We start from the raw sequence: 26,472 nt of genomic DNA on the forward strand, positions 1-26,472 counted from the left end.
AGAAGTTGGCATCTAAAACTTTCTATTAGAAATTTAGTTTCAAAGGATGTAATTTCCATTGTATTATAAATAAATATTGACATTTTAAAACAAAATTATCATGCTTTCTTAGTTTCTAAAAAAAAAAGTTTCTAGTAGGATCTAAATATTTATTAAAAATACTCTATTCATTCAAAAAAAAACTGCGATTTTACTTTATTCCTTTTTCTCCTTGAATTCTTATTTACCGCTCCATTTACATTCTCAGAATTTTATTTAATGTAATACAGTCTTTTGTCATTTATAATTATTTAAAAGTTTTCTTATTACAATTATTAGCAGATAGTCCCTGACTTACCACAAGGTTCCATTCCAACAACTCTGTCTTATGTTGGTTCTGACATAAGACGAATACCTCATTCAAAAATTTTTTTCACTATTCTTAAGTTTTATTATCAGTAACTTTATAAATCTGATCTTTATTGGTCTTTCGGGATTAGAAACATTACATTAAACTCACAGATAACATCAACAAATTACGGGCTGCAACACTGTATGGAGTACTTATCATTAAGATGTACAAAAATAAAAAAGGTTGTAAGAGTGGTTCGTTGTAACTTGAATACCTTGTAAGTCAGGGACTACCTATAGTAAAAATTTGATCAAAACAGTATAAATTTTGGTAATTATTGAACATAACTTGTTAAATTTTATTGGATACGTCTCTTTCAAAATCTATTGATGAGTGTTATTTATTGTTAGGAAGAGGTAGGATGTAATTTCAAATCTATTCCCATTTTTGGATTTTATAGATGTAAGTACTGAGAACACATTGTTCTCACAATTAGGTAGGTGAGCATGGAGTTTTCTTATAGCAAGATGATTCACCTCCTTGAACTTCTGAATTGCATGCCAAAAGTAGTAATCTCTCACTAACTATTATTTTGTGCCATCAGCTGAGAACCCTAGGTTCTCCTTCAAATTTGTTGAAACCAAAGAATTAGAAACCAGGAGAATTACAAAAGGATTGAGCCAATCACCTTGTCAGTTTCTGGGAAGTGCGGTCAGACAGCCGTCTCACTTGTAAATCCTTCTAAGACAGAATGCTAAGTAAGGCAGAGAGCTTTGCCATCAATTTGTCTCCCAGATGACATGTAATACCTATATTCTCTTTGTTTTCTTCTCCTGGGACTTTTCCTCAGGAACGATGCTTTCTTTGTGTTAAATCATCATCATCCTTATCACCCAACTCTACAATGTATCTGAATTAAAATATTGGCCAAAATAGCTCATTAAATATCAAAATACCACTCTTAAGAGGAGAATAGGAAAGACATGAAGCCTGAATGTATGTTCTTAGTGCCTTATCTTGAAGGCTTCGCTAAAGCAATATTCAAAATGTCTGTATGTTTTGATGCTCTCAAACAGCGCCGACCAACAGAAATGTAATGTGAGCCATACACGTAATTTAACATTTTCTAGTAACTATGCAAAAAAACTAAAAAGAAAGAGGCGACCCAGAAGCCAGTGCTGTCTAGTCACATTAAATTTAATTGTTTAATGCAATATTTCCAAAGAATTATCATTTCAAAACATAATCAACATAAAAATTACTGAAATATTTTGCATTTTCTACTTATTTCAATTTGGTACTAAATCTTTTTAGATTACAAAGGCCTACGGGTGGTATAAACAGTTAAGCACTTGACTATGAGCCAAAAGGTTGGTGGTTCAAACCCACCCAGAGGCTCTTCTGAAGATAAGCCCAGTGATCTGTTTCCAAAAGGCCATGGTCTTGAAAACTCTATGGAGCTGTTCTATTTTGCATGCATGGAATTACCATGAGTCAGGATCGACTTGACAGCCACTGACAGCAAAAAGACTGAAATCCCGTGTACTTTATGCTTATGGAAAATCTTCATTTGGATGAGCTACATTTCTGGAGCTCAATAGCCACATGTGGCTACTGTATTAGAAGTGCAACTCCTGAAGCACACAGTGTAGTAAGATTTAGGATGGGTGACAGACGTCTTTGTGCCCACTCCCAAGAAAGGTGATCCAACAGAATGTGGTAATTATTGAAAAATATCATTAATATCACAGGCAACTCAAATTTTGCTGGAGATCATTCAAAAGTGGTTGCAGCAGTACGACGACAGGGAACTGCCAGAAGTTCAAGCCGGATTCAGAAGAGGATGTGGAACCAGGGATACCATTGCTGATGTCAGGCGGGTCAATTTCAGCCTGCAGAAGTTGGTAAAAATCTTCAGTTTCCTCATTTTTGGCATTGGTGGTTGGTGCATAAATTTGAATAGTAGTCATATTAACTGGTCTTCCTCATAGGGTTATGAATATTGTCCTATCATTGACAGCATTGTACTTCAGGATAGATCTTGAAATGTTCTTTTTGATGAATGTGACATCATTCCTCTTCAACTTGTCATTCCCTGCATAGTAGACCATATGATTGTCTGGTTCTGGTTCAGAATGGCCAATACTAGTCCATTTTCAGCTCTCTAATGCCTAGGATATCCATCTTTATAGGTTCTATTTCGTTTTTGGCAACTTCCAATTTTTCTAGATTTATACTTCGTACATTCCATGCTCAGATTATTAGTGGATGTTTGCAGCTGTTTCTTCTTGTTTTGAGTCATGCCACATCAGTAAATGAAGTTTCCGAAAGCTTGATTCCATCCATGTCATTAAGGTCAGCTCTGCTTTGAGGAGGCAGCTCTTTCCCAGTCGTATTTTGAGTGCCTTCCAAACCTGAGGGGCTCATCTTCTGGGTATATCAGACAATGTACCGCTGCTAGCCATAAAATTTTCACTGGCAATTTTTTTCAGAAGTAGACCACCAAGTCCTTCTTCCTAGCCTCACTTAGTCTGGAAGTGCTGCTGAAATTTATCCACTGTGGATGACTGGGCTGATATTTGAAATATCAGTGGCATAGCTTCCAGCATCACAATAACGTGGAAGCCACCACCATACCGCAAACTGGCAGACACTTGGTGGTTATTTCTTGCAGGGTGATGGATAGTGTCCTATCACTGACGGTGCCGTACTTCAGGACAGATCTTGAAATTTTCTTCTTGACAACCAATGTGATGCCATTCCTCTTCCATTCATCATTGCTGGCATGGATTCAAAACGGCCAATACCAGTCCATTTCAGCTTGCTAATGCCTAGGATATTGACCTTTACGTGTTCCATTTCGTTTTTGATGACTTCCAATTTTCTTAGATTTATACTTCGTACACTCCACATTCTGATTACTAACAGATGTTTCCTGCTGTTTCTTCTTGTTTTGAGTCCTGCCGTATCAGCAGAAAAAGACCCTGAAAGCTTTATGCCATCCAGGTCACTAAGGTTGCTTTATTTGAGGTGGTAGTTCTTCCCAGTTGTATTTTGAGTGCCTTCCAACCTGAGGGGTTTATCTTCCAGCACTATATCAGACAATGTTCTGCTGCAATCCATAAGGTTTTTCACTAGCCTTTTTCTTTTTTCCAGAAGTAGATTGCCAGGCCGTTCTTCCTAGTGTGTATTAGTCTGGAAACTGCTGAAAGCTGTCCACCATGGGTGACCCCGCCAGTGTTTGAAACACTGGTGGCATAGCTTCCACTATCACAGAAGCAAGTAAGCCACATAATATGACAAAATAACAGGCAAGTTTGGTAGTAGCATGGTGACATTCTTCCCCTTTGACTGTGATGAAGATAAGATGGGGTTATATGAGAATCAAAACGGTTAAGTGCTCGGCTGCTGACCAAAAGTTTTGGGGTTGGAAGCCACCAAGCTGCTCCACCGGAGAAAGACGTGGCGGACTGCTTCCATAAAGGGCACATTCTTGGAGACCCTGTGGGGTGGTTCTGCCCTGCCCTGGAGGGTTGCTACGAGTTGGAGTTGACGTGACAGGAGTGGGATGTGAGAGTTATCTGTGTAATATCAGGCTGTTTGAGGAGGTGAAGGTTTCCTGCGTTAAGGCACAGAAGCGATGAAGAATCCCTTATTTATCTTCATATTCTTGGAAAATTTATATGATTTGCTCCTCTAGCCCTTTCTAAGGTTTCAGTGTACAGTATGAATGACAGGCTTCCTTTCTAAAGGGACCCATATCCTTATTCTAAAAGATAGACGTAAGGAAGTATTTTGTGACACTAAGGTAGTTTATAAGGTAAAAAGGGCATGAAATCCCATTCAGAAGCTCACTAAATGAATGCAGAATATCATCGCCCTGTATGAAATTCCGTTTAGTTGGGAGGAAATGACTGGTTTAACACTTTCCAGAGCTCTAAGACTGAATTATAACAGCACTATTCTCTGTCAGCTCCTTTTGTATGCATGGTTTTATTTTCACGGTAAGACAAATTTCACTATGACCCATACTTTTCCCAAGAGAAACTCTTGGGACAGTTTTGGGGGTTTCCAGGTAAATAAACTAATATTACTGCAAGATATTTTTTTCTATTGAACCATTTCCTCTATTTTTTTTCGCTATAAAATTGTTTCCTCTAGCCTCAGAACTCCGAAGGCATAATGTTTTGAGTTTTTTTCCTAATCCTGTTGGAGAACAATGAGCATTCCACAATCAAGAAAAGAAGCGCCCTGGAAAAAAAGAGTCTTACAGCTCTTCCGACATAATTTCTAATTGTAACTCGTAATACTTCTTTCCAAGCATGAATACAGTACATGAACTTATGAAACTGAAATTAATAAACTAGAAAGTACCTTTCCTGTGAATACGTACTTCAGAAATTGGTGTACAGAATACACCTGAAATCTATTTTTTATTTCGGTGGTAACTGGGAAATTCCGGAGTAAAAATACACAGTGCTTTGATCTTGCTGGGAAATACGAATTTATAGTATTTTGTTTACTGAGTAGAAAATAAAAATGCTATAACTGGATGTTCTTCATTATTTTGGAAAGTCTTGGTTTACCGCTTTGCAACATGGTGATTTGAGTTCCATTCTTGACTTTTTTAAAAAGCATTATAGGCTCCTCTTAGCTGTGGTGATGTCTCAGACTTTTCTTGACACACTTTTGAAGACTCTGGTCAAGTATTTTGTAGGGTATCCCTCTACTGAAATTTGTTTCACATTTTTTTCATGGTTATCTAATGATAAAATGAGTTTTTGAGAGGAAAACCACAGAACTAAAGTGCCATTTTAATCATAACCTATCAAGGTCACGTACTATCAACACGACTTGTCACTGTTGATGCTGACCTTGATCGCGTATGTGAGGTAGTGTTTGTCAGGCTTCTCCTCTATAAAGTTACACTTTTATTTCCCTCTTTCCATATCAAACTCTTTGGAAGGAAGTCATTACATACAAGCCACTCTCAGAGTGGGGATTTATGTGCCCTCTTACCCCTCCATTAAGGACCCTGGTGGCACTGTGATTAAGGGCTACAGCTCCTAACCAAAAGGTCAGCAGTTTGAATCCACCAGCCACTCCTTGGAAACACTACAGGGCACTTCTACTCTGTCCTACAGGGTTGCTATGAGTCGGAATCGACTTGATGGCAACAAGTTTGGTTTTTGTTGAGGGCAGAGATTTACATAAACTATTCGGAATTCTTCTGCAAGGAAGATTTGTCTCTTCTTCCCCCTTCATTTACTTATTCATTATTTATTATCAGTATGGGCTTGTTCATATTTATTTTATACTATAAATATAAACTATAATCCAGTCTGACTACTTTATATTGTTGCTCAAATTGTTCCACCTTTGGCCATTGGGCACTCTTTCAGTTGGTTCCTGTGTGCCTGTGACATACCTCCATCAATGTAATGTTTTTTTCTTTTTAATTTTAGTACTTCCTTAGTTTCTGATACTACAAGAAACCCGGGATCATCTTGTATATTTCCTGCCCCAGTCCTAGAATCAGCCATTTCTCCCAGGGCTGTCACTACATTCATTGGAGAATGATATTAGAAACCAAAACCTAGGTACTAAGTGTGCTCACTGTTACTGAGATGTTAATGCTTCTAGATTCTCTCAGCTGGCGGAGGAAGGAAATATGTGTATGAACCCATGTGTGCACACATATCTATAAACATTTCTATATGTCACCATCTCTATCTGTATTAAGCTAAACATGAGTTCATACTGATGTCTCCAGTTCTAATCCATTACTGTGTGATCATGCTAGCCTCCTCCCCTTGCTTATTTATAAATTCCCACTCCCACACTGAGAATCCTGGTTTCTCCCACCACCACAGATTTGTTTAATTGTTCAATTCCAGTGTACATGTACAGATAGCACTATGAGAATTGTTAACCCATACCTTAGTGGGGAACAACTTTATTAACCAGAGTGCAGTGCTATGTACAGTTCCTTTTGCCTTTAGTTTTACAGACTCACTCATTTTCAAAGTTACTTAGGTAAGCACCTATTACTCCCATCCCCTCAGTGAGGTTGTTTCATGCATTTGTAATAGTTATGTTCTCTTGTCACAGTCTACATTCTTTCCTGGGATCTCCTGACCACCTAAGTGACTGAAAACATATATACCTACATTAAGGTTGAGGCTTTGTGCTGTAAAACTCTATGGGTTCTGAAAAATGCATGATGTCATGTATCCAGCATTACAGTATCATACAGAATAGTTTCACCTCTTCCCAAATCCCCTGTACTTCACCTATTCAGCCCTTTCCCTAAACCCTTGGCAACCACTGATCTTTGTACTATCTCAGTAGTTTCACCTTTTCCAGGATGTCATATAATTGGAATCAAATGTAGCCTTTTCAGACCAATGTCTTTCATTAGCTAGATACACTTAAGGTTCATCCATGTCTTTTTGTGACTTGATAGTGCATTTCTTTTTATTGCTCAACCCTATTCCATTGTATGGATATACCACAGCTTGTTTATCCATTCATCTGCTGAGGAACACCTTGGCTATTATGAATAAAGCTTGCTACAAACGTTGATGTCAGGTTTTTAACTGGACCTAAGTTTTCAAATCACTGAGATAATTATCTAGGAGCACAATTGCTGGATCGTGTAGTAAGACTATGTTTATTATGTTAGCTCTGTATGGTTATGTTTAGCTGTGTACAAAACTGCCCAACTACCTTTCAAAGTGGCTGTACCATTTTGAATTCCCACCAGAAATACATGAGAGTTCCCACTGTTCCACATCCTCACCGGTGTTTGGTTTTGCCCATTCTTGTGTGTTTTAGCCATTTTAATAGGTGTGTAGTAGCATCTCATTGTTGTTTTAATTTTCAGTTCCCTAATGACAAATGATGTTTAGCATATTTCAGATTCTTATTTGTGATCTGCATACCTTTGGTGAAGTGTTTGTTCAGATCTTTGGACCATTTTTTTAAAAAATCAGCTGTTAGTTTTCTTACTGTTGAGTTTTAAGAGTTCTTTATATATTTTGGGTACAAGTCATTTATCAGATTTATGTCTTGCAAATATTTTCTCCAAGTCTGTGGCTTGTCTTTTCATTCTCTCACTCGTATCTTTCACAGAGCAGAAGTTTTTAATGTTAATAAAGTCCAACTTATTAGTCATGTTCTTTCATAAGCTGTGTTCTTGGTGATGTACGTAGAAACTAATCGAGCTCAAGGTCATCTAAATTTTCTCCTGTTTCCTTCTAGAAGTTTTATAGTTTTGCATCTTACATTTAGGCCTATGATCCACTTTGAGTTAATTTTTGTAAAAGGCATCTTAGTTGCTGTCTTAGTCATCTAGTGCTTCCATAACAGAAATACCCCAGGTGGATGGCTTGAACAAAGAGAAATTTATTTTCTCACAGTCTAGCAGGTTACAAGTCCAAATTCAGGGCTTCGGCTCCAGGGAAAGTCTTTCTTTGTTGGTTCTGGAGGAAGGCCCTTGTCCTCAATCTTCTCCTGATCGAGGAGCTTCTCAGGTGCAGGCACTTGGTGTCCAAAGGACTGCTCTCCTCCTGGTGTTTTCTTAGTGGTATGAGGTCCCCAACTCTCTGCTTGCTTCCCTTTCCTTTTGTCTCTTGAGAGATAAAAGGTGGTGCTGGCCACGTCCCAGGGAAACTCCCTTTACTTTGGATCAGGAAAGTGACCTGAATAAGGGTGGTGTTACAATCCCACCCTAATTCTCTTAACATAAAATTACAATCACAAAATGGAAGACAACCACAGAATACTGGGAATCATGGCCTAATCAAATCAGTACACACATTTTTGGGGGGACATAATTTAATCCATGACCGATGTGTATCTAGATTTTTTTTTTTGCAAATGGACATCCAGTTGTTCTAGCACCATTTGTTAAAAGGACTATACTCTCTCCGGTGAATTTCCTCTTCTCTTTTGCGAAACATGAATTGCCTATATTTGTGTGGGCATATTTCTGGTCTCTCTATTCTGCTCCATTGATCAGTGTGTCTATTCTTTTGTCAATATCACACTGTCTTGATTACTGCAATTTCATTGTAAGTCTCGAAGTTGGGTAGTATCAGTCCTCCAACTTTGTTCTTCTTAACGTTGTATTGGCTATTCTGGGTCTTTCGCCTTTCTATATATACTTTAGAATCATTTTGTCATTATTAACAAAACAGCTTGCCAGATTTTTTATTTTGATTAGGATCACAATTGAATCTACAGATCTGGAAGTTGACAGATTAAAAATAATCAGTTACATTACAAAATGACAAAAAAAAAAAAAAAAAAGAATTGCTGAGGCTGCTTATGTACCACCAAACACCTCATAGGATTTGGCTCCTTGGTTAGGAGGTTTAAGGTCATGGTCTCATGGGACATCCTAGTTAACTGACCTAATAACACATTTAGTCCTTCTGTTCTACCTCCTAGTTCACTGGGTGGTGCCTGGAGTTTTAAAAGCTTGCAGTCATCCAAGGCAAAATTGGTCTCTAGTCACTTGGAACAACAGAGGAAGGTGAGTCAGGAATACGGAGGAGGATATGGAATCTGTAACCAATTGCCTCCATGAAAAATTGCCTCCTTTGTCATGAGACCAGAACTGGATGGTGCCTGGCTATCATCACTGAACATTTTGATCCAAGATTCCATAGAAGAATCCTCATCAAAAGAAGGAAGATGCAGAACAGAATTTCAAATTCTCATGGATTCTAGACTTTTTGGAGCTATGGAAGGTGGATGAACCCCTAAAACTATTGCCCTGAGATAACCTTTGAACCTTAAACAAAAAATATGCTCTTAAGTCATCTTAAAACTGAACAATAGTTTACTTAACTAGTAAGGAAAGGTCTGCCTTGAGCATTATTTTCTTTTAAGAACTACCTATATGGGATCAAATTGACAACAGCAATTCGAATGATTAGACAGGAACCTTAGAGGCCAGTGAGTTTAATGGGGGAGGAAAAACTAAGAAAAGGAGTATAACAAGAATTGCCGCATAACTTGAAGTAATCAATGTCACTGAATTGTATATGTAGAAACTGTTGGTGTATGTTTTGCTGTGTATATTCTCAACAACATAATTTAGGAAAAAAAATAGTCTCCTAATCCATGAACATGGAGTATCCTTCCATTTATTTAGATCTTATTTGATTTTATCAGAATTTTTTAGTTTTCTGCATATAGATTCTGTACATATTTTGTTAGATTTATACCTAAGTATTTAATTTTTTGGGTGCTGTTATAAATGGTAGTGTTTTAATTTCACATTCCAATTGTCCATTGCTGGTATATAGGAAAGCTCCAGGACTCTGGCTTTTCTGTGTGTGTGATTTCCTACATAGGCATTCATGCCACCTGTGAATAAAGTTTGAATCTCTATTTTCTTTCTTTCTTTTTTGAAACTAACACATATATGGTACATACCAGTTTACTTAATCCTTCACTCACTGAAAGATATCTGGATTGTTTCCAGTTTTGGCTGTTGTGAATAATACTATAAACATTCACGCACAGAATTTTGTGTGAATATAAGGTTTCATTTCTCTGAAATAAATGCCCAGGAGTGCAACTGCTGGTTTGTACATACATAGGTATTAATTGAACTTGGATATTTTTGTGTTATATTATGAAACTTTAGATCTTATTTAAGTCTAGTTTTGACTTGGACACTTCTTCTGTAGAGGAAGGGGGCATAGAAGTCCACGTTTCTCACCAGGCCTCCCCCTGAGATCTGCAGAGAGCATCTGTGGTTATGGCTGGGTAGGGGTGCAATTTCTGAGTCTCCACTGACACTGCGATGAGGCTGGCCTTGTTACCACTGGGCACTGGTGAAAGTCCTGGCTCTCCACTACCTCAGGGGGAAAGTGGCACAGGCATCTCATTTTTGGAGGGTAGGGGAGTGGATGTCTAGTCTGGTCTCCCACATGGTTTCCACTGGGGGTAGGAGAGCTGTTGACACTGGCCAGTTGGAATAAAATCCTGGCTCCCTACCTGGCCTTCTCTGACACTACCCTGGTGTGGGCGTTGGGGTATCTCATTACAGCTTTGCAAGGGCGGAAGCCTGCGCTCCCCACTGGCCTTTTCTGGTGTGGGTATGAGCGGTGACCACAGTTTTTTTTCTGTGATGTTCAGCTGGAGTAGAGCACTTCTTGTCCAAGTTTTCTGTCTTGCTAGATGGCCCCTTTGCTGATAATTTGGCTACAGTGAGTGCGCTTTTGTTGGTGCTTTTTTCATTTGCCAAAGTGTCGGCAGTTTGAATCCACCAGGTGCTCCTTGGAACCTCTATGGGCAGTTCTACTCTGTCTTATAGGGTCGCTATGAGTCGGAATTGACTCGACGGCACTCGGTGTTTTTGGTGGGTTTTTCATTTGTGCTTGCTGGCATTTCTGACTGCCAGATTTTTTAGCTCTAAGTCTGGATACATGAAGTAAAAAGAAAACCCAGAGAACTCACTACCATGTCATTCCTTGGGCACTGAGGTTTCTAGCTAGTCTGTTGTTTTCTTTCCTTTCACAGTCTTGTATTTGTCTTACACATAATGTGCAGATTTTCTAGATGTAATTAGTAGAACATCATACACGAAGAAAGCAAAAGGTCATTTAAAAAAACAGGAAAGAAAAGACCAAAAATGGATGTCAAAACAGACTCTGAAACTTGCTCTTGAGCTAAAGCGAATGGAAGAAATGATGAAGTAAAAGAGCCGAACAGATTTCAAAGAGCCACTCTAGAAAACAAAGTAAAATACAGTAACAAAATACAGCGAAGACCTGGAGTTAGAAAACCAAAAAGGAGGAACAAAGCATTTCTCAAGCTGAAAGAATGGAAGGAAAAAATCAAGCCTTGAGCTGCAATATTGAAGGACTCTACAATATTGAGAAATATTGAATGACGCAGGAAGCATCAAAAGGAGATAGAAGGAATACACAGAGTCACTGTACCAAAAAGGACTGATCAGTGTTCAACCGTATCAGCAGGCAGCATATGATCAAGAACCAATGGTACTGAAGGAAGAAGTCCAAGCTGCACTGAAGACACTGGCAAAAAACAAGGCTCCAGGAATTGATGGAACACCACCTGAGACGTTTCAACAAGCGGAGGCAGCACTGGAGGTGTGCACTTGTCTATGCCAAGAAGTTTGGAAGCAGGTACCTGGCCAACTGACTGGAAGAGATCCATATCTCTACTCATTCCAAAGAAGGGTAATCCAACAGAATGCAGATATTATCCAACAATATCATCAATATCACATGAAAGTAAAATTTTGCTGAAGATCATTCAGAAGCAGTTGCAGCAGTACACTGACAGGAAAATGCCGGAAATTCAGCTGGATTCAGAAGAGGATGTGGAACCAGGGATGTCATTGTTGATGTCAGATGGATGTTGGCTGAAAGCAGAGAAAACCAACAGATGTTTACCTGTGTTTTATTGACTACGAAAAGGCATTTCACTGTGTGGATCATAACTAATTATGGATAACAATACAAAGAATGGGAATTCTAGAAGACTTAATTGTGCTTATGAGGTATCTGTACATAGACCAAGAGGCAGTCATTCAAACAGAACAAGGGAATACTGCATGGTTAAAAACCAGGAAAGGTGCACATCAGGGCTGTATCCTTTCACCATACTTATTCAATCTGTACGCTGAGCAAATAAGCCAAGAAGACGGACTGTATGAAGAACATGGCCTCTGGATTGGTGGAAGATGCATTAACAATCTGTGATCTGCAGATGACACAATCTTGCTTGGGGAAAGTGAAGAGAACTTGAAGCACTTACTGATGAAGATCAAAGACAACCGTTTTCAACATGGACTACACCTCAACAAAAATCTTCACAACTGGACCAATAAACAACACAAATGGAGAAAAGACTGCAGTTGTCAAGGATTTAATGTTACTTGGATCCACAATCAATGCCTATACAAAGAAGCAGTCAAGAAATGAAGTAGTGTATTGCATTGGGTAAATCTGCTGCAAAAGACCTCTTCAAAGTGTGGAAAAGTAAAGATGTCACTTTGAGGACTAAAGTGTGCCTGATTCAAGGTATGATATTTTCAATTGCCTCATATGCATGTGAAAGCTGGACAATGAATAAGGAAGACCGAAGAATTGATGCCTTTGAATTATGGTGTTAGCAAAGAATATTGACTATACCATGGACTGCCAGAACGAACAAATCTGTCCTGGAAGATGTACAACCAGAATGCTGCTTAGAAGCAAGGACGGTGAGACTTCATCTCACTTACTTTGGACATGTTATCAGGAGGGACCAGTCCCTGGAGGAGGACATCATGCTTGGTAAAGTAGAGGGCAAAAAAAAAAGAGGAAGACCCATGATGAGATGGATTGACACAGTGGATGCAATAATGCTCTCAAATGTAGCAGTAACTGTGAGGACGATGCAAGATGGGAAGTTTTTCACTGTTGTACATAGGTCACCATGAGTTGGAACTGACTTGATGGCACCTAACAACTCTATTTTCCTAAAAGCCCTGATTCTTGATTTCAACAGCTGCCATGGCTGAAAAAAGGCTAGCTTACAGAACTACTCAAGCTCAAACGAAAGAAGAGCATTAATGTTTCCACTTGTTAACAATATGTATTTTGAAATTCCAGCTATGAATAATGCAATTTGTTCTTGAAATTCCAATAAATGTCCACATTCCTTTATGTTGATTCTTCCATCTAAAAGATGTTGTATCTTTATGTTTTTAACAAACGGGTTCAAAACGCACAGAGCTTTTTTTTCACCTTCCAGTGCACACTCTATCAGTCAGGGTTCAGCTAGAGAAGTAGAACCAGCAGGACACATATATTAAGAAATATTTTAGGAGGAACTGGCTTATGTGACTGTGGGGGCTGGCTAGTAAAGTCATACTTCCAAACAGTACAACTATCCTGCTTACAAACACATCGACCCTTTCCTGGATGAGGCTGCCAAATCCTGGAATGATGTTAATCTTCTCTTCCAGTATTCTGCAACTTAAATTTTGAGATCTAAAGTTAACTATTAATACATCTTATGTTCAATGATAAGGGAATAAGAGAGGGAAGAAAACAAAAAATATTTGGCTAATACAAACATATTCATAGCAAGATAAGAAAGAAATACTCATCAGTATTACAGTTCTGTTTCTGCAACTAGTCATGTGGTCTTCTAGGGTTGACCTGAAGACAGCTAACAAGATCTTTCACTGTGGACCAAGTGCTAGCTCCTTAGGTTGGCTAACATGGCTCTTCACGATCTGGCCTCCAGCATACCTCTTCCAGTTTCACCTTTCAATAAAATGCCGTTACCCACCTCTGGGGAAACCCTGGTGGGTAGTGGTTTAGAGCTATGAGTGCTAACCAAAAGGTCAGCAGGCCCTCCCTGGAAACTCCACGGGGCAGTACTACCCTGTCCTATACGGTCTCTATGAGACGGAATCAACTCAACGGCAACGGGTTTTCCCACCTATGGAAACCCTGGCGGTGTAACCGTTAAGAGCTCAGCTGCTAACTAAAAGGGCAGCAGTTCGAATCCACCAGGTGCTCCTTGGAAACCCTATGGGGCAGTTGTACTGTGTCCTATAGGGTTGCTATGAGTCAGCATCAACTCTACCACAACGGGTTTGGTTTTTTTTGGTTTACCCACCTATTCCTGCAAATGCCATCTCAAAGTACTTGGAGGTTTGTGAACTGCTCTGTGCTATCCCATTCCTTCCATTTTTGGTCCTGTACTCTTTGAGTAATGCCCCTTGCACCCATGATTGCCACTCATCTGTAGAGGCTACTCCTCAGTCCCCCTCCTCAGAAATGAAACGTTTCACCTTCTGACCTTTGAAGTCTGTTCATGTTTTCCCTTCCCGCTTGCTTCTCTTAAATTTCTATTCGAAAAAATATAACCTAAGACGCGAGTCCCTAGGTGACACAAATGATTAAACGCTCTAGTGGAAAGTTGGCAGTTCAAACCACCCAGATGCCTCAGGAGCAGGGCTTCCAACTAGTTAGTTAGGGTTAGAACCTCTGCTGAGAATTTGCATTTCTAATAAGTTCCTACGCCATGCTAATGTTGCAGGTTAGGAACTAAGTCTGAGAACAACTAGTACAGCAGTGGTCCTCAAAATTATACATAAGACTCACCTAGGGATCTTGTTAAAATGTAGATTCTGATTCAGTATATCTGGGGGAGGAAATGCAAATTCTCAGCTGGGGTCGGCACCTGAAAGAACCTGTTCAAAGCCCCGGCAATCTGCTTCCAAAAGATCACACCCTTGAATATCCTATGGAGCAGGTGTCCTCTGCACAAGTGGGGAACTGACTAGAGGGCAACGAACAACATAACCCAAGAACACACACGGCGCTGCGCCTGCTCCCCCGCGTCGAGGTGAACCGGTTCGCCGGTCCCGTCGGCTCCCGGTGTGGAGACGGTAACTCCCCGCCCTGGGGTCAACGTGGCCTCACCCCAAGGCCAAGCCCGCGGCTGGGGGCCGGCTGTGGCCAGAGAAGAGCAGCCATCGCTCCTGCCCACATCCCTCGCTCTACAGCCAGTAAACCCCGCCCGCGGACGGCGACGCTCGAAGCGGAGTGTCACTGAAAGTCGCCCAAACACAGTAGCGCCCTTCACGCTCAAAGCCGCCTTCCTCCTGTTGGCTAGGACGCGTCCCACCGCTCCCGCTGACACGGATCTCAGGCACCGCCGCGGCGTCCGGGTGGCCGGCGGGGCCGGGCGGAGCATGCGCGGTGGCCAGTGGCAAAGCCTGCGCAGGCGCAGACGCCGGCGCCGCGTCGCAGTCTAGCGGCCCTCGGCCCCTCCCGCTGGGTCAGAAGCCGCGGGGCGCGCCGCGGTGACGCGCGCGGAAGCGCCCTGCGGACGCTCTGACGGCGCCGGGAGGAGAGCGGCGGCGGCTACTGCCGGGCGCCGGAGCGGAGGGCTGGGACCGCTCGGAGCCGGTGCGGCGGTGGCCGCATGAGTCGGGGGGCCATGCCCCAGCCCGGAGCGTGGCCGGGCGCGAGCTGTGCCGAGAAGCCGGCGCGGGAAGCGGGCGCCGCGTCCCCGGGCCCCGCGAGAGGCGCGGCGCGCGAGGGCTGGAAGGCGGCGGCCGGCGGGCAGCCCCGGCCTGCGACGCGGTGCCTGGCGGAGCAGTGAGTGCGCGTGACGGGGCGGGAGGGCAGCGGGCGCGGGCCCCTCGAAGGCTGGGGCGGGCGGCCCCAGAGGACAGCTGTCGGGGAGCGGGGCAGGTCCGCGGAGGCCGCCTGGGCATCCTCAGGTCTAAGCTCGGTCGTAGGCGACTAAGGAACCAGAGCTCGTGTACAAATGCTTTTCGGAGTGCCCCCTCGGTTCTGGCGACCCGTTGTCCGCGTCTGTGACATCTGCCTATCTGTAAAGTTGCAGAAAGCCCCAGAAACTTGGGAAACAAACCCGAGAAGCGTTATGTAGCTAACTCCCAGTAGATCATTTCTCCAGCCTGGTACGGGAAGAGAGTCAGGTCGCCCCTGTCACAGCCACGTGAAAACTGAGCCACAGCCGTGTTTGTTCTTGGAAGGCAAGTTGGTGCTTGGGGACCGTCCCACCTGTCGGACGGACTTTGGAGCTTGACTGGATTCCTTTGTCTCCTTTATTTTTAAATAGGAACGTCAGTGCTGGTTAATTAAACTCCATACTGAACTGTAAAGAAAAATGACAAAATTTGGAGTGTAGTGTTCTGCTGAAGGTCTGGGGGTAGAGATAGGAGCAGAATATAAACTTTTCTACCGTTTGAAGTCCCAGGCACCAGTTTAGAATTCTAAAATTGACGAAATTGCTCAGGTAACTAGTTTGACAGATATCTTAATTGGCCTGAAACTTGAATTGTAAGGTGTGTTCATAGAAGCCTTTTTTCCCCCTCTGTGTTTCCTAATAAGGGGTCTTTGGAGGCCCGATATGCAGATACTGTGTAATAATAACCCTCATTTGCATATGGCCTTACAGTGGGCTTTCAGATTCTCCTTTATTGAGCGCCCAAACCCCTTGGGATGGTAGTAGTAGTTACACTTAATAGGCTAACAGCTCCTGGGAAAGAAAGTCTTAGAATAGGAGGTCTCCTGCCCCTGGAACTAGGCAGGTAGCCTGAGGGAGTGCAGCTGGCCAGGTGTGGACCTTGGTGACCTGAGGAGCTAGTGCCCATCTGTGTTGGGAACTGGGTTCACTCAGCCTGTTTTTGCTGGGTCATCTATATTTAAATTATCCGGATATCCTGACTTTCATATGAAATCTCCTGACTTTTAAATAACCAAAAAAAAAAAAAAAAAAAAAAAACCCAAACAGTTGGTTCGGGCTCACGGTGATCTCTATGTCTGTCAGCTCCATAGGGCCTTTCAGAGGTAGATCACCAGGCCTTTCTTCTGAAGTGGCCTCTGAGTGGGTTCAAACTGCCAACTTTTCTGTTAGTCTTTGAACAGTTAACCATTTTCACCCACCCAGGGACTCTTGACTTTTAAATCGTGGCTGTAATTTTTTTTTTTTAGTTGAAAACACTGCGCAGGCCAGGTGTGAGCTGATTCAGCCTGTGGCTACCAGTTTGCTCTCTGGGTTAGACACTTACCCCAGACCCTGCCTGGGGCTGAGTAGGAGAGTCTATGCCTCTGCCATTCCACGCTGGCCAAATGCTGGTTCCTAACTGCTGACTAAGCACCTGGCTGCTGCTGCCTTCCTCCTGTCATTCCCTTAGGTACGGCACACTCACCTCGGCCTGAACAGTTCCATGCCCCGAGAGACGTAGAAACAGTGATGCCAGGACCGTGTTCTCCAGAGTACATAGGCAGAGTTACATGGCCAGTGTTCTTGCTCAGTGTGGTTCCCGGAATCTGAGTGTCTGGGGAAATGGGCCATGATGGGAAGGAGCGCTCCTTCCTGATAAAAAGTTTTGGTGGCAGAGGTGCCTCTTCTGTCTACTGTCAGTAAAATTATAGACTTAGAGCTGAAGGGAGTCTAAACATCCCAGCTTAGGCTTCTCATTTTACATGTTAGGAAACTGCATCTGAGATTCATTAGTGCAGCTTGTCCAGGGCAACACCAGCAGTGCCCTGATGCCTGGGTGGGAGCCTTTTCCCACCCTCCCCAGCAAAACCAAGCAGAGTGTCATGATTTATTGTGGTGGCATACTTCATGTTTTTTATTCTCGGAATGCCTGTTTGACTTTGTGGTTTATTTAGCAGCTCAATTTCTTTTTCTTCCTGCCTCCGTTGCCTATGATTATTTCATTCCCCTTTAACTCTCATGGAGCGCTGGTGGCGTAGTGGTTAAGAGTTTAGGCTGCTAACCAAAAGGTCAGCAGTTTGAATCCACCAGCCATTCCCTGCAAACCCTATGGAGCAGTTCTACTCTGTCCTGTAGGGTCACTATGAGTCGGAATCCACTCAATGGCAGTGGGATTAATCCTCATAAGATGGTAGAAACAAGAGAAAGGAGGTGAATATAATTTCCGGATACTGACTTCTGCATATCACATCTTAAGTTTTGGACTTTCAAACCTATTTCCATCTTTCTGGGTCAGCTGCCTATGGGTATTGGGCTTTTTCTCTTTGCTTTATGATGTTTTCTCAGAAAGACTGTATTGTGTCATGTAAATATATTATTTAGTTTGCAATATAGTACGTGTACGTCATTTTCTACATGATGACATATGCAGCCTAATAGTTGAGTGTAAATTTTAAGTAAATAGTATAATGCCTTAGTTGGGACTTAAAATAGTTTTTCATTTCTGTGACTTTCTGTTTTGGAGTCAAGGCCTTACTTCCCACCCAGAGAGTTGAGTTTGCCTCATATGGAAATTGAATAAGGTATTCACACCTGGAAATGTGAAACACCATCTGACTGAAAGTATTTTGAGATATCCCACGGAGTCATTTTTAATTCATTCAGTGGACAATAATTATGGATATAAATCATAACCTAGCTTTTGAACTGTTAATACATTTTGAGATGTGACTCTTTGAAGGGTGTGGTGATGGGTAGGGGAAGGGATGGCTCATTTCCTAGGGAGTACAATAGGAGATTCTGGTTCCTTTTGACTAAGCTCACCACATTTCTTGAGGGAGAAAATTAGGGGGAAGAGAGACATAAAAATCTTGTAGACAAGCTGTTTTCTAAATCTCCTTCTTGATTTGCTCATTGGAGAGCTGTGGTTGCTGGCATAGCCGGCACAAGCAGTAAGGATGACTCACGAGATGACTTAGGGTCCCATTTGAAGAAGTCTTAGGTCAGATTTAGTTGTCTTTTCTTCTTGAAGCTCTCTCTGCTCCTATCAGCTGGTCTCCTATGCTCTATCCCCTGCCTCTCTAACCGCCTGTATTTGACACTCATACTGTATATGGGCCTTGCTCTCAGCTAAGCTAATCCATACCAAGTTGCTTGAGGACCAAGATGATTCTTGGGCATCATTGGTGGCCAGGCCAGAAATGCTCAGTGAAGAGAACCTACTTCGATCCTTCTCTGTCTACCTGATGGTGGGACAGGGTTTGAAGCTGGGGTCCAGGGCTGGCTGTGTGTGTGGGCATATGTCTGTGAACCCCATTGAAATTGAAGGCAACCTTTTATGTGTATTTATGTTTTGGCGTGAGGTTCTGATGAAACCTATGGCATCTCAAAGAGACCGTGAACAAAAAGCATTATACCGTGGTTTTTGGGTGTTGCTGTCCAGCTGTTCACCTTAGCAGCCCCTGGAGGATGGGGATAAGGTATGTTTGATGTGGAGGTAACAGCTACTCCCTCCTGTCCTGCTCCCCACCCTGCTGTAGAGTCTGCCCCAGGGTCCAGAGCTGCTCCAGGGCCCAGATATCTCTGAGAATACAATCTCATTGTTGAGGGTGGCTGGGTTGTCCTCAGGTACCTCTGGAAGTCACATGGAGTAGCATGAGCCAATCATTGAAAGCCCACTGACAGAAGCGGGGTGGAATTTTGGCCTTAGTGCTGGTACTTTCCTGCATTTGATGTGTTGTTTACCCATCCCTACAACTGCCAAGTGGTGGAGAAGAGCTGGGCTGAGTGGTCTTTGCTTTTCCTGTGCCTGTGTAGGAAGGTGCCTTAGTGTCACCCTGGTTGGTGCTGCCTCATCTATGCTACCTGGGCCATTAGTCTTCTAAGACAGGCCAAGTTAAGTCTCAACTGAAGGATTCAAGTCCAGAGAGCTGAACAAAACCATACTCAGCTTAACTTTTTAGACAACTAAGGGGAATTTGGAAACCCTGGAGGCGTAGTGGTTAAGAGCTACAGCTGCTAACCAAAAACTTGGCAATTGGAATCTACCAGGTGCCCCTTAGAAACTCTATGGGACAGTTCTACTCTGTCCTGTAGGATCCCTGTGAGTTGAAATCGACTAGATGGCAATGGGTTTGGCTTTTTGGTTTTAAGGGGAATTTGGTGCAAAGGCTATAATATTGTGTTATTGTGTGCCATTGAGTTGATTCCAATTCATAGTGACCTTATAAGACAGAGTAGAACTGCCTCATGGGGCTTCCTAGGCTGTAGTCCTTCTGGGAGCAGATCACCAGGTCTTTTCTCCTGTGGAGTGACTGCTGGGTTCAAACTGCTGGCCTTTCAATTAGCAGCCCAGCGCTTAACCGTTCCGCCCCCAGAGGTCCTATGATGGTGTTATTAAAATCCTGTCTTGCTAGCTTGGCATATATGTTTGAGTTGATTTTCTTTATATTATATGTCTACTTGAACCAGGAATTGAAAAATTGATTTCATAGAAATGTTTTCTGCTTCACTGAACTCTGTTTTTAGCGTATAGTTCTTGGGAAAGGTATTAATTTTGTCCATATGTAGTGCGCATTGTTTTAATAAGTTTTCAAATATGTATATCAGTTGTCTGTCATTTCGTCGTACTGTGGCGGCTTGCTTGTTGCTGTGATGCTGGAAGCTATGCCACCGGTATTTTCATATACCAGCAGGGTCACCACTGGTGGACAGATTTCAGTGGAGCTTCCAGACTAAGACAGATGGAGAAGAAGGACCTGGAGATCTATATCAGAAAAAGAGGCCAATGAAAACCTGATAGATAGCAGCAGAACATTGTCTGATACAGTGCTGGAAGATGAGCCCCTCAGGTTGAAAGGCACTCAAAATACAACTGGGGAGGAGCTGCCTCCTCAAAGTAGAGTTGACCTTAATGAAAGGAATGAAGTTTTGGTACCTTCCTTTGCTGAGGTGGATGACTCAAAATGAGAAGAAACAGAATCGGAACATGGGATGTACAAAGTAAGAATCAAGGAAAATTGGAAATTTTCACAAATGGAGTGCTTGCAGATCGATACCGTAGGCATTAGTGAGCTAAAATGGACTGGTATTGGCCACTTTGAATCAGACAGTCTTCTGGTCTACTATGCCAGGGATGGAAAATTGAAGAGGAGTGGCATTACCTTCATCATCAGAAAGAGCATTTCAAGCTCTGTCCTGAAATACAATGCTGCCAGTGATAGGATAATATCCATACACCTACAAGGAAGACTGGTTAATATGACTATTCAAATTTACTCACCAACCACTGATGCCGAAGATGAAGAAATTGAAGATTTTTACCAACTTCTGCAGTCTGAAATCGGTCAAACATGCAGTCAAGGTGCATTGAAAAGTACTGGTGATTGGAACGCGAAAGCTGGAAACAGTGAAGAAGGATCAGTAGTTGGAAAATGTGGCTTTGGTGATAGAAATGACACAGGAGATTGAATGACAGAATTTTGCAAGACCAACGACTCATTCATTGCAAATACCTTTCTTCAACAACATAAATAGCGACTATACACGGGGACTCCACTGGATGGAGTGCACAAGAATCAGATCAACTACATCTGTGGAAAGAGACGATGGAGAATCTCAATATCATCAGAACAAGGCTAGGGTCAAGCTGTGCAACATGCCATCAACTCCTCACATTCAAGTTCAAATTGAAGCTGAAGACAATTAAAACAAGTCAACAAGAGCCAAAATACTACCTTGAGGATATCCTGCCCGAATTTAGAGACCATCTCAAGAATAGATTTGGCCCATTGAACACTAATGACCGAAGAGCAGATGAATTGTGGGATGACATCAAGGACATCATACATGAAAAAAGCAGAAGGTGATTAAAAAGAAAGAAAAGACCAAAATGGATTGCAGAAGACACTCTGAAACTTGCTCTTGAATGTAGAGTAGCTAAAGCAAAAGGAAGCAATTATGAAATAAAAGAGCTGAGCAGAAGATTTCAAAGGGTGGCTTGAGAAGACAGAGTAAAGCATTATAATGAAATGTACAAAGACCTGGAGTTAGTAACCCAAAAGGGAAGAACATGCTTGGCATTTTTCAAGCTGAAAGAAATGAAAAAATTCAAGCCTAGAATTGCAATATTGAAGAATTCTGTGCTTGCTGAAAGCAAAGAGGACTTGAAGCACTTACTGATGAAAATAAGAGACCACAGCCTTCATTATGGATTATACCTCAATATAAAGAAAACAAAAATCCTCGCAACTGGACCAATAAGCAGCATCGTGATAAATGGAGAAAAGATTGAAGTTGTCAAGGATTTCATTTTACTTGGATCCACAATCAACAGCCATGGAAGCAGCAGTAAGGAAATCAAACGATATATTGCATTCGGCAAATCTGCTGCAAAAGACCTCTTCAAAGTGTTAAAAAGCAAAAATGACCCAAGCCATATTTTCAATTGCCGCATATGCATGCGAAAGCTGAACAATGAATAGGGAAGAGCAAAGAAGAATTGATGCCTTTTAATTATGGTGTTGGTGAAGAATATTGAATGTACCCTGGACTGCCAGAAGAATGAACAAACCTGTCTTGGAAGAAGTACAGCCAGAACGCCCCTTGGAAGCAAGGATGGGGAGACTTCCTCTCACTTACTTTGGACATGTTATCAGGAGGGACCAGCCCCTGGAGAAGGGTATCATGCTTGGTAGAGTGTCAGCAAAAAAGAGAAAGACTCTCACAAGATGGATTGCCACAATGATTGCCACAGTGGGCTCAAACATAGCAAGGATTGTGCGGATCATGCAGTACTGGGCAGTGTTTCATTTTGTTGTACGCAGGGTCTCTATGAGTCGGAACCAACTTGATGGTACCTGAGAGCAACAACAAAAGGCGAAAAATTGAATGATGCAAGAAACATCAAAATAAGATGGACTACACAGAGTCAGTATACCAAAAAGAATTGGTCCAAGTTCAACCGTTTCGGGAGGTAGTATATGAACAAGAACCAATGATACTGAAGAGAGAAGTCCAAGCTACACTGAAGGCATTAGCAAAAAACAAGGCTTCAGGAAGTGGCAGAATACCAATTAAGATGTTTCAACAAACGGATGCAATGCTGGAAATGCTCACTTATCTATGCCAAGAAATTTTAAAGAGATCCATAGTCATGTCCATTCCAAAGAAAAATGATCCAAAAGAATGTGGATATTATCCAACGATTCCATTAATATCACACACAATAAGATTTTACTGAAGATTGTTTAAAAAGGGCTGCAGCGGTACACTGACAGGGAACTTTGAGAAATTCAAGCCAGATTAAGAAGAGGTCGTGGAACCAGGGAAGTCATTGCTGATGTCAGATGGATATTGGCTGGAAACAGAGAAAACCAGAAGGATGTTTACCTGTGTTTTATTGACTGTTGGCTCTAACAGTTGATATGCAGGTCTTTGGAGCAAGAGGCCCCAGTTATAATTTAGTACGCACATCCTATAACTTACTCAGCCTGGTATTTAACCTCTCAGTGGGAACCGACGGCAGTGGGTTTGGTTTTGGTTTTAATGTGAAGAATAAAATATTTCATCTGTAGCTTAGGAGAAAATGGATAAATCCCGTTTGTGAGAACTTGTAAACACACATTTTAAGGTATTCTTCTACGGCTAAATTGGAGCCCTAGTGGCTCAATGGTTAAGAGCTCAGCTGCTATCCAAAAGGTTGGCAGTTCATGTCCACCAGCTGCTCCTTGGAAACCCTATGAGGCGGTTCTACTGAAATCGACTCGACGGCAACAGCAACAATGGGGCTAAATTAAGAAATTTCTAAGGAGGAGTTTTTAGTATTGTGGTTTTAAAAATTTAACTCTGTTGTGTAACTAGTGTGCTCACATGCTGGGATCTCCCAGGTACATTTAATGCTTTGTTTTACCTGTGTTCTTTATTACGTTTCTAGCTGCCTTTCCTTTTTCTAGAAGGACAGGTTTTGCTGTCTTATTCTTTCGTTCCTCTCTAGGGAAAGGCAGGAGTACCTTTTGGAGATGATAGAGACTTTTTCTCCGGCTCTCTTCTGTGTCAAATAGCGGGCATCCACCCAGCCCCCACTTGACAGCTACTTGCGAAAGGTTGTCAGATTTCTGAAACTGCTCAGCATCTGTGATTTTATCTTATCTTGTAAATATCCTTTTCCTTTCATTGTTTCACTGTGTTCCCAGAAAAATTCAAATCAAACCTTTATTTCAGATTCCAAACTTTAAATGTAATTTGTTTCATCTTTTTGATACATTTATTATTATGGTAGCTCTGACATCTAAAAATACTAAATTAAAAGTTTATTGGATGATATGTTTTTAAAAGAATTGTATCATTTTAATTTTTCTCATCTTTTTTTCTATTACTTTTTTTTCCACAATTGATTGGCCTTAAATTAGATGTGTGACTATTCCATTCTGGCGGTTAAATGTCTTCCTTTCTGACCATATTGTTTGGGCTTTGTTGCTTAAACTTAAAATTTATCGTTTCTGCAAGGAGATCCAGCTTCGGGATCGTTTTAAGGGTTGCCTTTAAGGCCATATTACAATTTCGGTGTGTGTATGGTGGTCAGGAAAGTTGGCAAACGCTGGCGCACAGGGTCTGAGCGAACTCTAGTAGTGGCTAAAGTCATTTGAATATACCCTGGGCCTTTGTTGATTTCTCTTTTGCTTTTTTGCATGCCCTGAATCACTGCTTTCTGTTTCTGATAATCTCCCGTTCTACTCTGTCTTCTCTTTGCATTTAGTTTTGCTTGTTCTGCTGTTCGTCGCCCTTCTGTCCCCCCCCACCCGCCCCACCCCGCCTTGGCTTTTGTGAGACTTTGTGGCTGTCCTGAGAGGTGCCTGCTTAGAGGAGCTCCTCTGGGCACTGGCCTTGTGATTGCGTTTGGATTACTTTGTGGAGCAAAAGAGGACAGCAGTGGAGCCGGATGTGCACGCGGGATAGCCACGGAATTCTCCTCAGGGCAGCCCTACCGACAAACAGGTTCACAGGCTGCTAGAACTCAGAGCTGAAAGAGAAACCATGCCGGTCACATAGGTCGTGTCCACTCCTGTCCTTCTGAAAATGAGGAAACCGAGGCCACGATTGTGGAAGTGGCTTGCCGAAGACATACTTCTGCTAGTTATATTATGAAAGCGATCCACTTATGTGCCTACTTGAAAGGATCAAAATTTTCCTCTTTCTTTGATCAAGCTAGAGAGAAGGCTGAAAGATGTCATTAAGTTAGCAAGGGAAGAATTAACACGTTTAGTCACTTTTTATTTTAGGTGTTTGAGGCGCGGTTGCTGTGAATCTGGTTTCTGTTTGCTTTTAACTCTGGCACTGGCTCCATGGTGTCATCACACGTTTTACTTGAAATCTCACTGGAGTCAGAGCACATGGAAAGTACCTTTCCCTGACATTGTCACCTCACCCCACCACATTAAAAAAACAAGCACGCGTATGCTCATCCTCACGCCTGTACTTAGTGAGGAAAGAAAGTATAAGAAAGGGTCTTTAGCCAATTCTTTAGTTGTACTCTGCACCAGTGGATATCTGTGACGATTAATAACAGTACCTTTTTTGAGGGCTCAGTATTTTATGTGTGTCAGTTTATCTCTCACAACAATGGTGTGAAGTGAATACTCTTGCTGTCCTTTTTTTTAGGTGGGAAACTGAGGCACTGAGAGGTGTAGTTACTTTAGTTACAAGGCTGGTAAGGGCTGACGTGAGGAGTGGTGAAGCCGAGTCCTTACTCGCACCATTGTGGTCCACACGGGGGTCTTTCACACAGCAGGCGTCATGACGGGTTAGGTGAGAGGGGGCTAGGGGTATGTGAGCCCTTCCAGCAGAGGGAACAGCCAGAGCAAATTACAGGTGTAAAACCGCAGGCTCAGGGGTCTGGACTGAGTGTGGGTTGTGTGTAGGGCAGTGGTGAAATTCGGGCTAGCACAGTGGGTGAGGTCCAGATTTAGGCTTTAGTGCCCTGCATGTTTAGTTCCCCAGCAGGAGGGGGCAGGGGAAACATGTTAGACTCCCTGTCCCAGCCTCTCTCACCACACGCCCTTCTTGTGTCTCTCTCCCCCTTCTCTCTCTTCCCCAAGCTGTGCAGGGTCATGTCCTAGGAGTTGTAGTGATAAGGGAATCGGAGCTGGGGGATCTCAGGTTTCTACTTCATTCCATTTTTTGCAGCCCGGCACCTCCTCCTCCCTGTAGTCCATTCTGTCAGGATCCTCCCGTTCTGTGGAGGGTAGGGGTGTGCTGTCATGGGGAGGAAGTATAGGGAATTGGCGCTGAGAACTCCCTGTGTGACGTCAGCCAGTCCCCTATTTTCAGCTCTGTGTGTCACTCCTAACATCTGAAGTACTTGGTGCCCCCATTCCCTGAGCTTTTTGGGGGTTCTGCTGGGCTTACTGGTTCTGCCTTCCAGCAAATGCCCACCCCACCACCATTGGCATTGAGGCTTCTTGTCCTGTCCCTGGCCTTGCCTTCCAGCAGACGTCCACCGCACCCCATCGGCATGGAGGCTCCCTGTCCTGTCCCTAACCTTGCCTTCCAACCGATGCCCACCCTACCCGCATTGAGGCTCCCTGTCCTGTCCCTGTCCTTACCTTCCAGCAGACATCTAGCCCACCCCATCGGCACTGAGGCTCCCTGTCCTGTCCCTGGCCTTGCCTTCCGGCAGACGTCCACCCCATTCCATCTCAGCATTGAGGCCTCCCCGTCCTGTCCCTGACCTTGCCTTCCAGCTGATGCCCACCCTACCCGCATTGAGGCTCCCTGTCCTGTCCCTGGCCTTGCCTTCCAGCAGACGTCTACCCAACCCCTTCGGCATTGAGGCCTCCCCATCCTGTCCCTGGCCTTGCCTTCCAGCAGGTGCCCCTCTGCTGACATTTACCATTCCTTTT

The 26,472-nt window shown here is 42.7% G+C and overlaps 1 protein-coding gene across 3 annotated transcripts in view; it reads left to right on the forward strand.

The window, feature by feature from the left end:
• Positions 1-15,289: 15,289 nt before the first annotated feature.
• The window catches only part of OTULIN (OTU deubiquitinase with linear linkage specificity), a 39,401-nt gene continuing 28,218 nt past the window's right edge, over positions 15,290-26,472 (forward strand). For 2 of the 3 annotated variants that reach the window (XM_003408153.4, XM_064270725.1), the window contains exon 1: positions 15,290-15,480. In XM_003408153.4, the coding sequence (XP_003408201.2) occupies positions 15,305-15,480 (176 nt within the window). In that variant the 5' untranslated portion in view covers positions 15,290-15,304. Of the gene's footprint in view, positions 15,481-17,430; positions 19,054-26,472 lie in introns of those variants that run through there. The other variant, XM_064270730.1, reaches the window with a different exon arrangement.

Source organism: Loxodonta africana, chromosome 2 (assembly GCF_030014295.1).
Source record: "Loxodonta africana isolate mLoxAfr1 chromosome 2, mLoxAfr1.hap2, whole genome shotgun sequence".
NCBI classification, from domain to species: domain Eukaryota; kingdom Metazoa; phylum Chordata; class Mammalia; order Proboscidea; family Elephantidae; genus Loxodonta; species Loxodonta africana.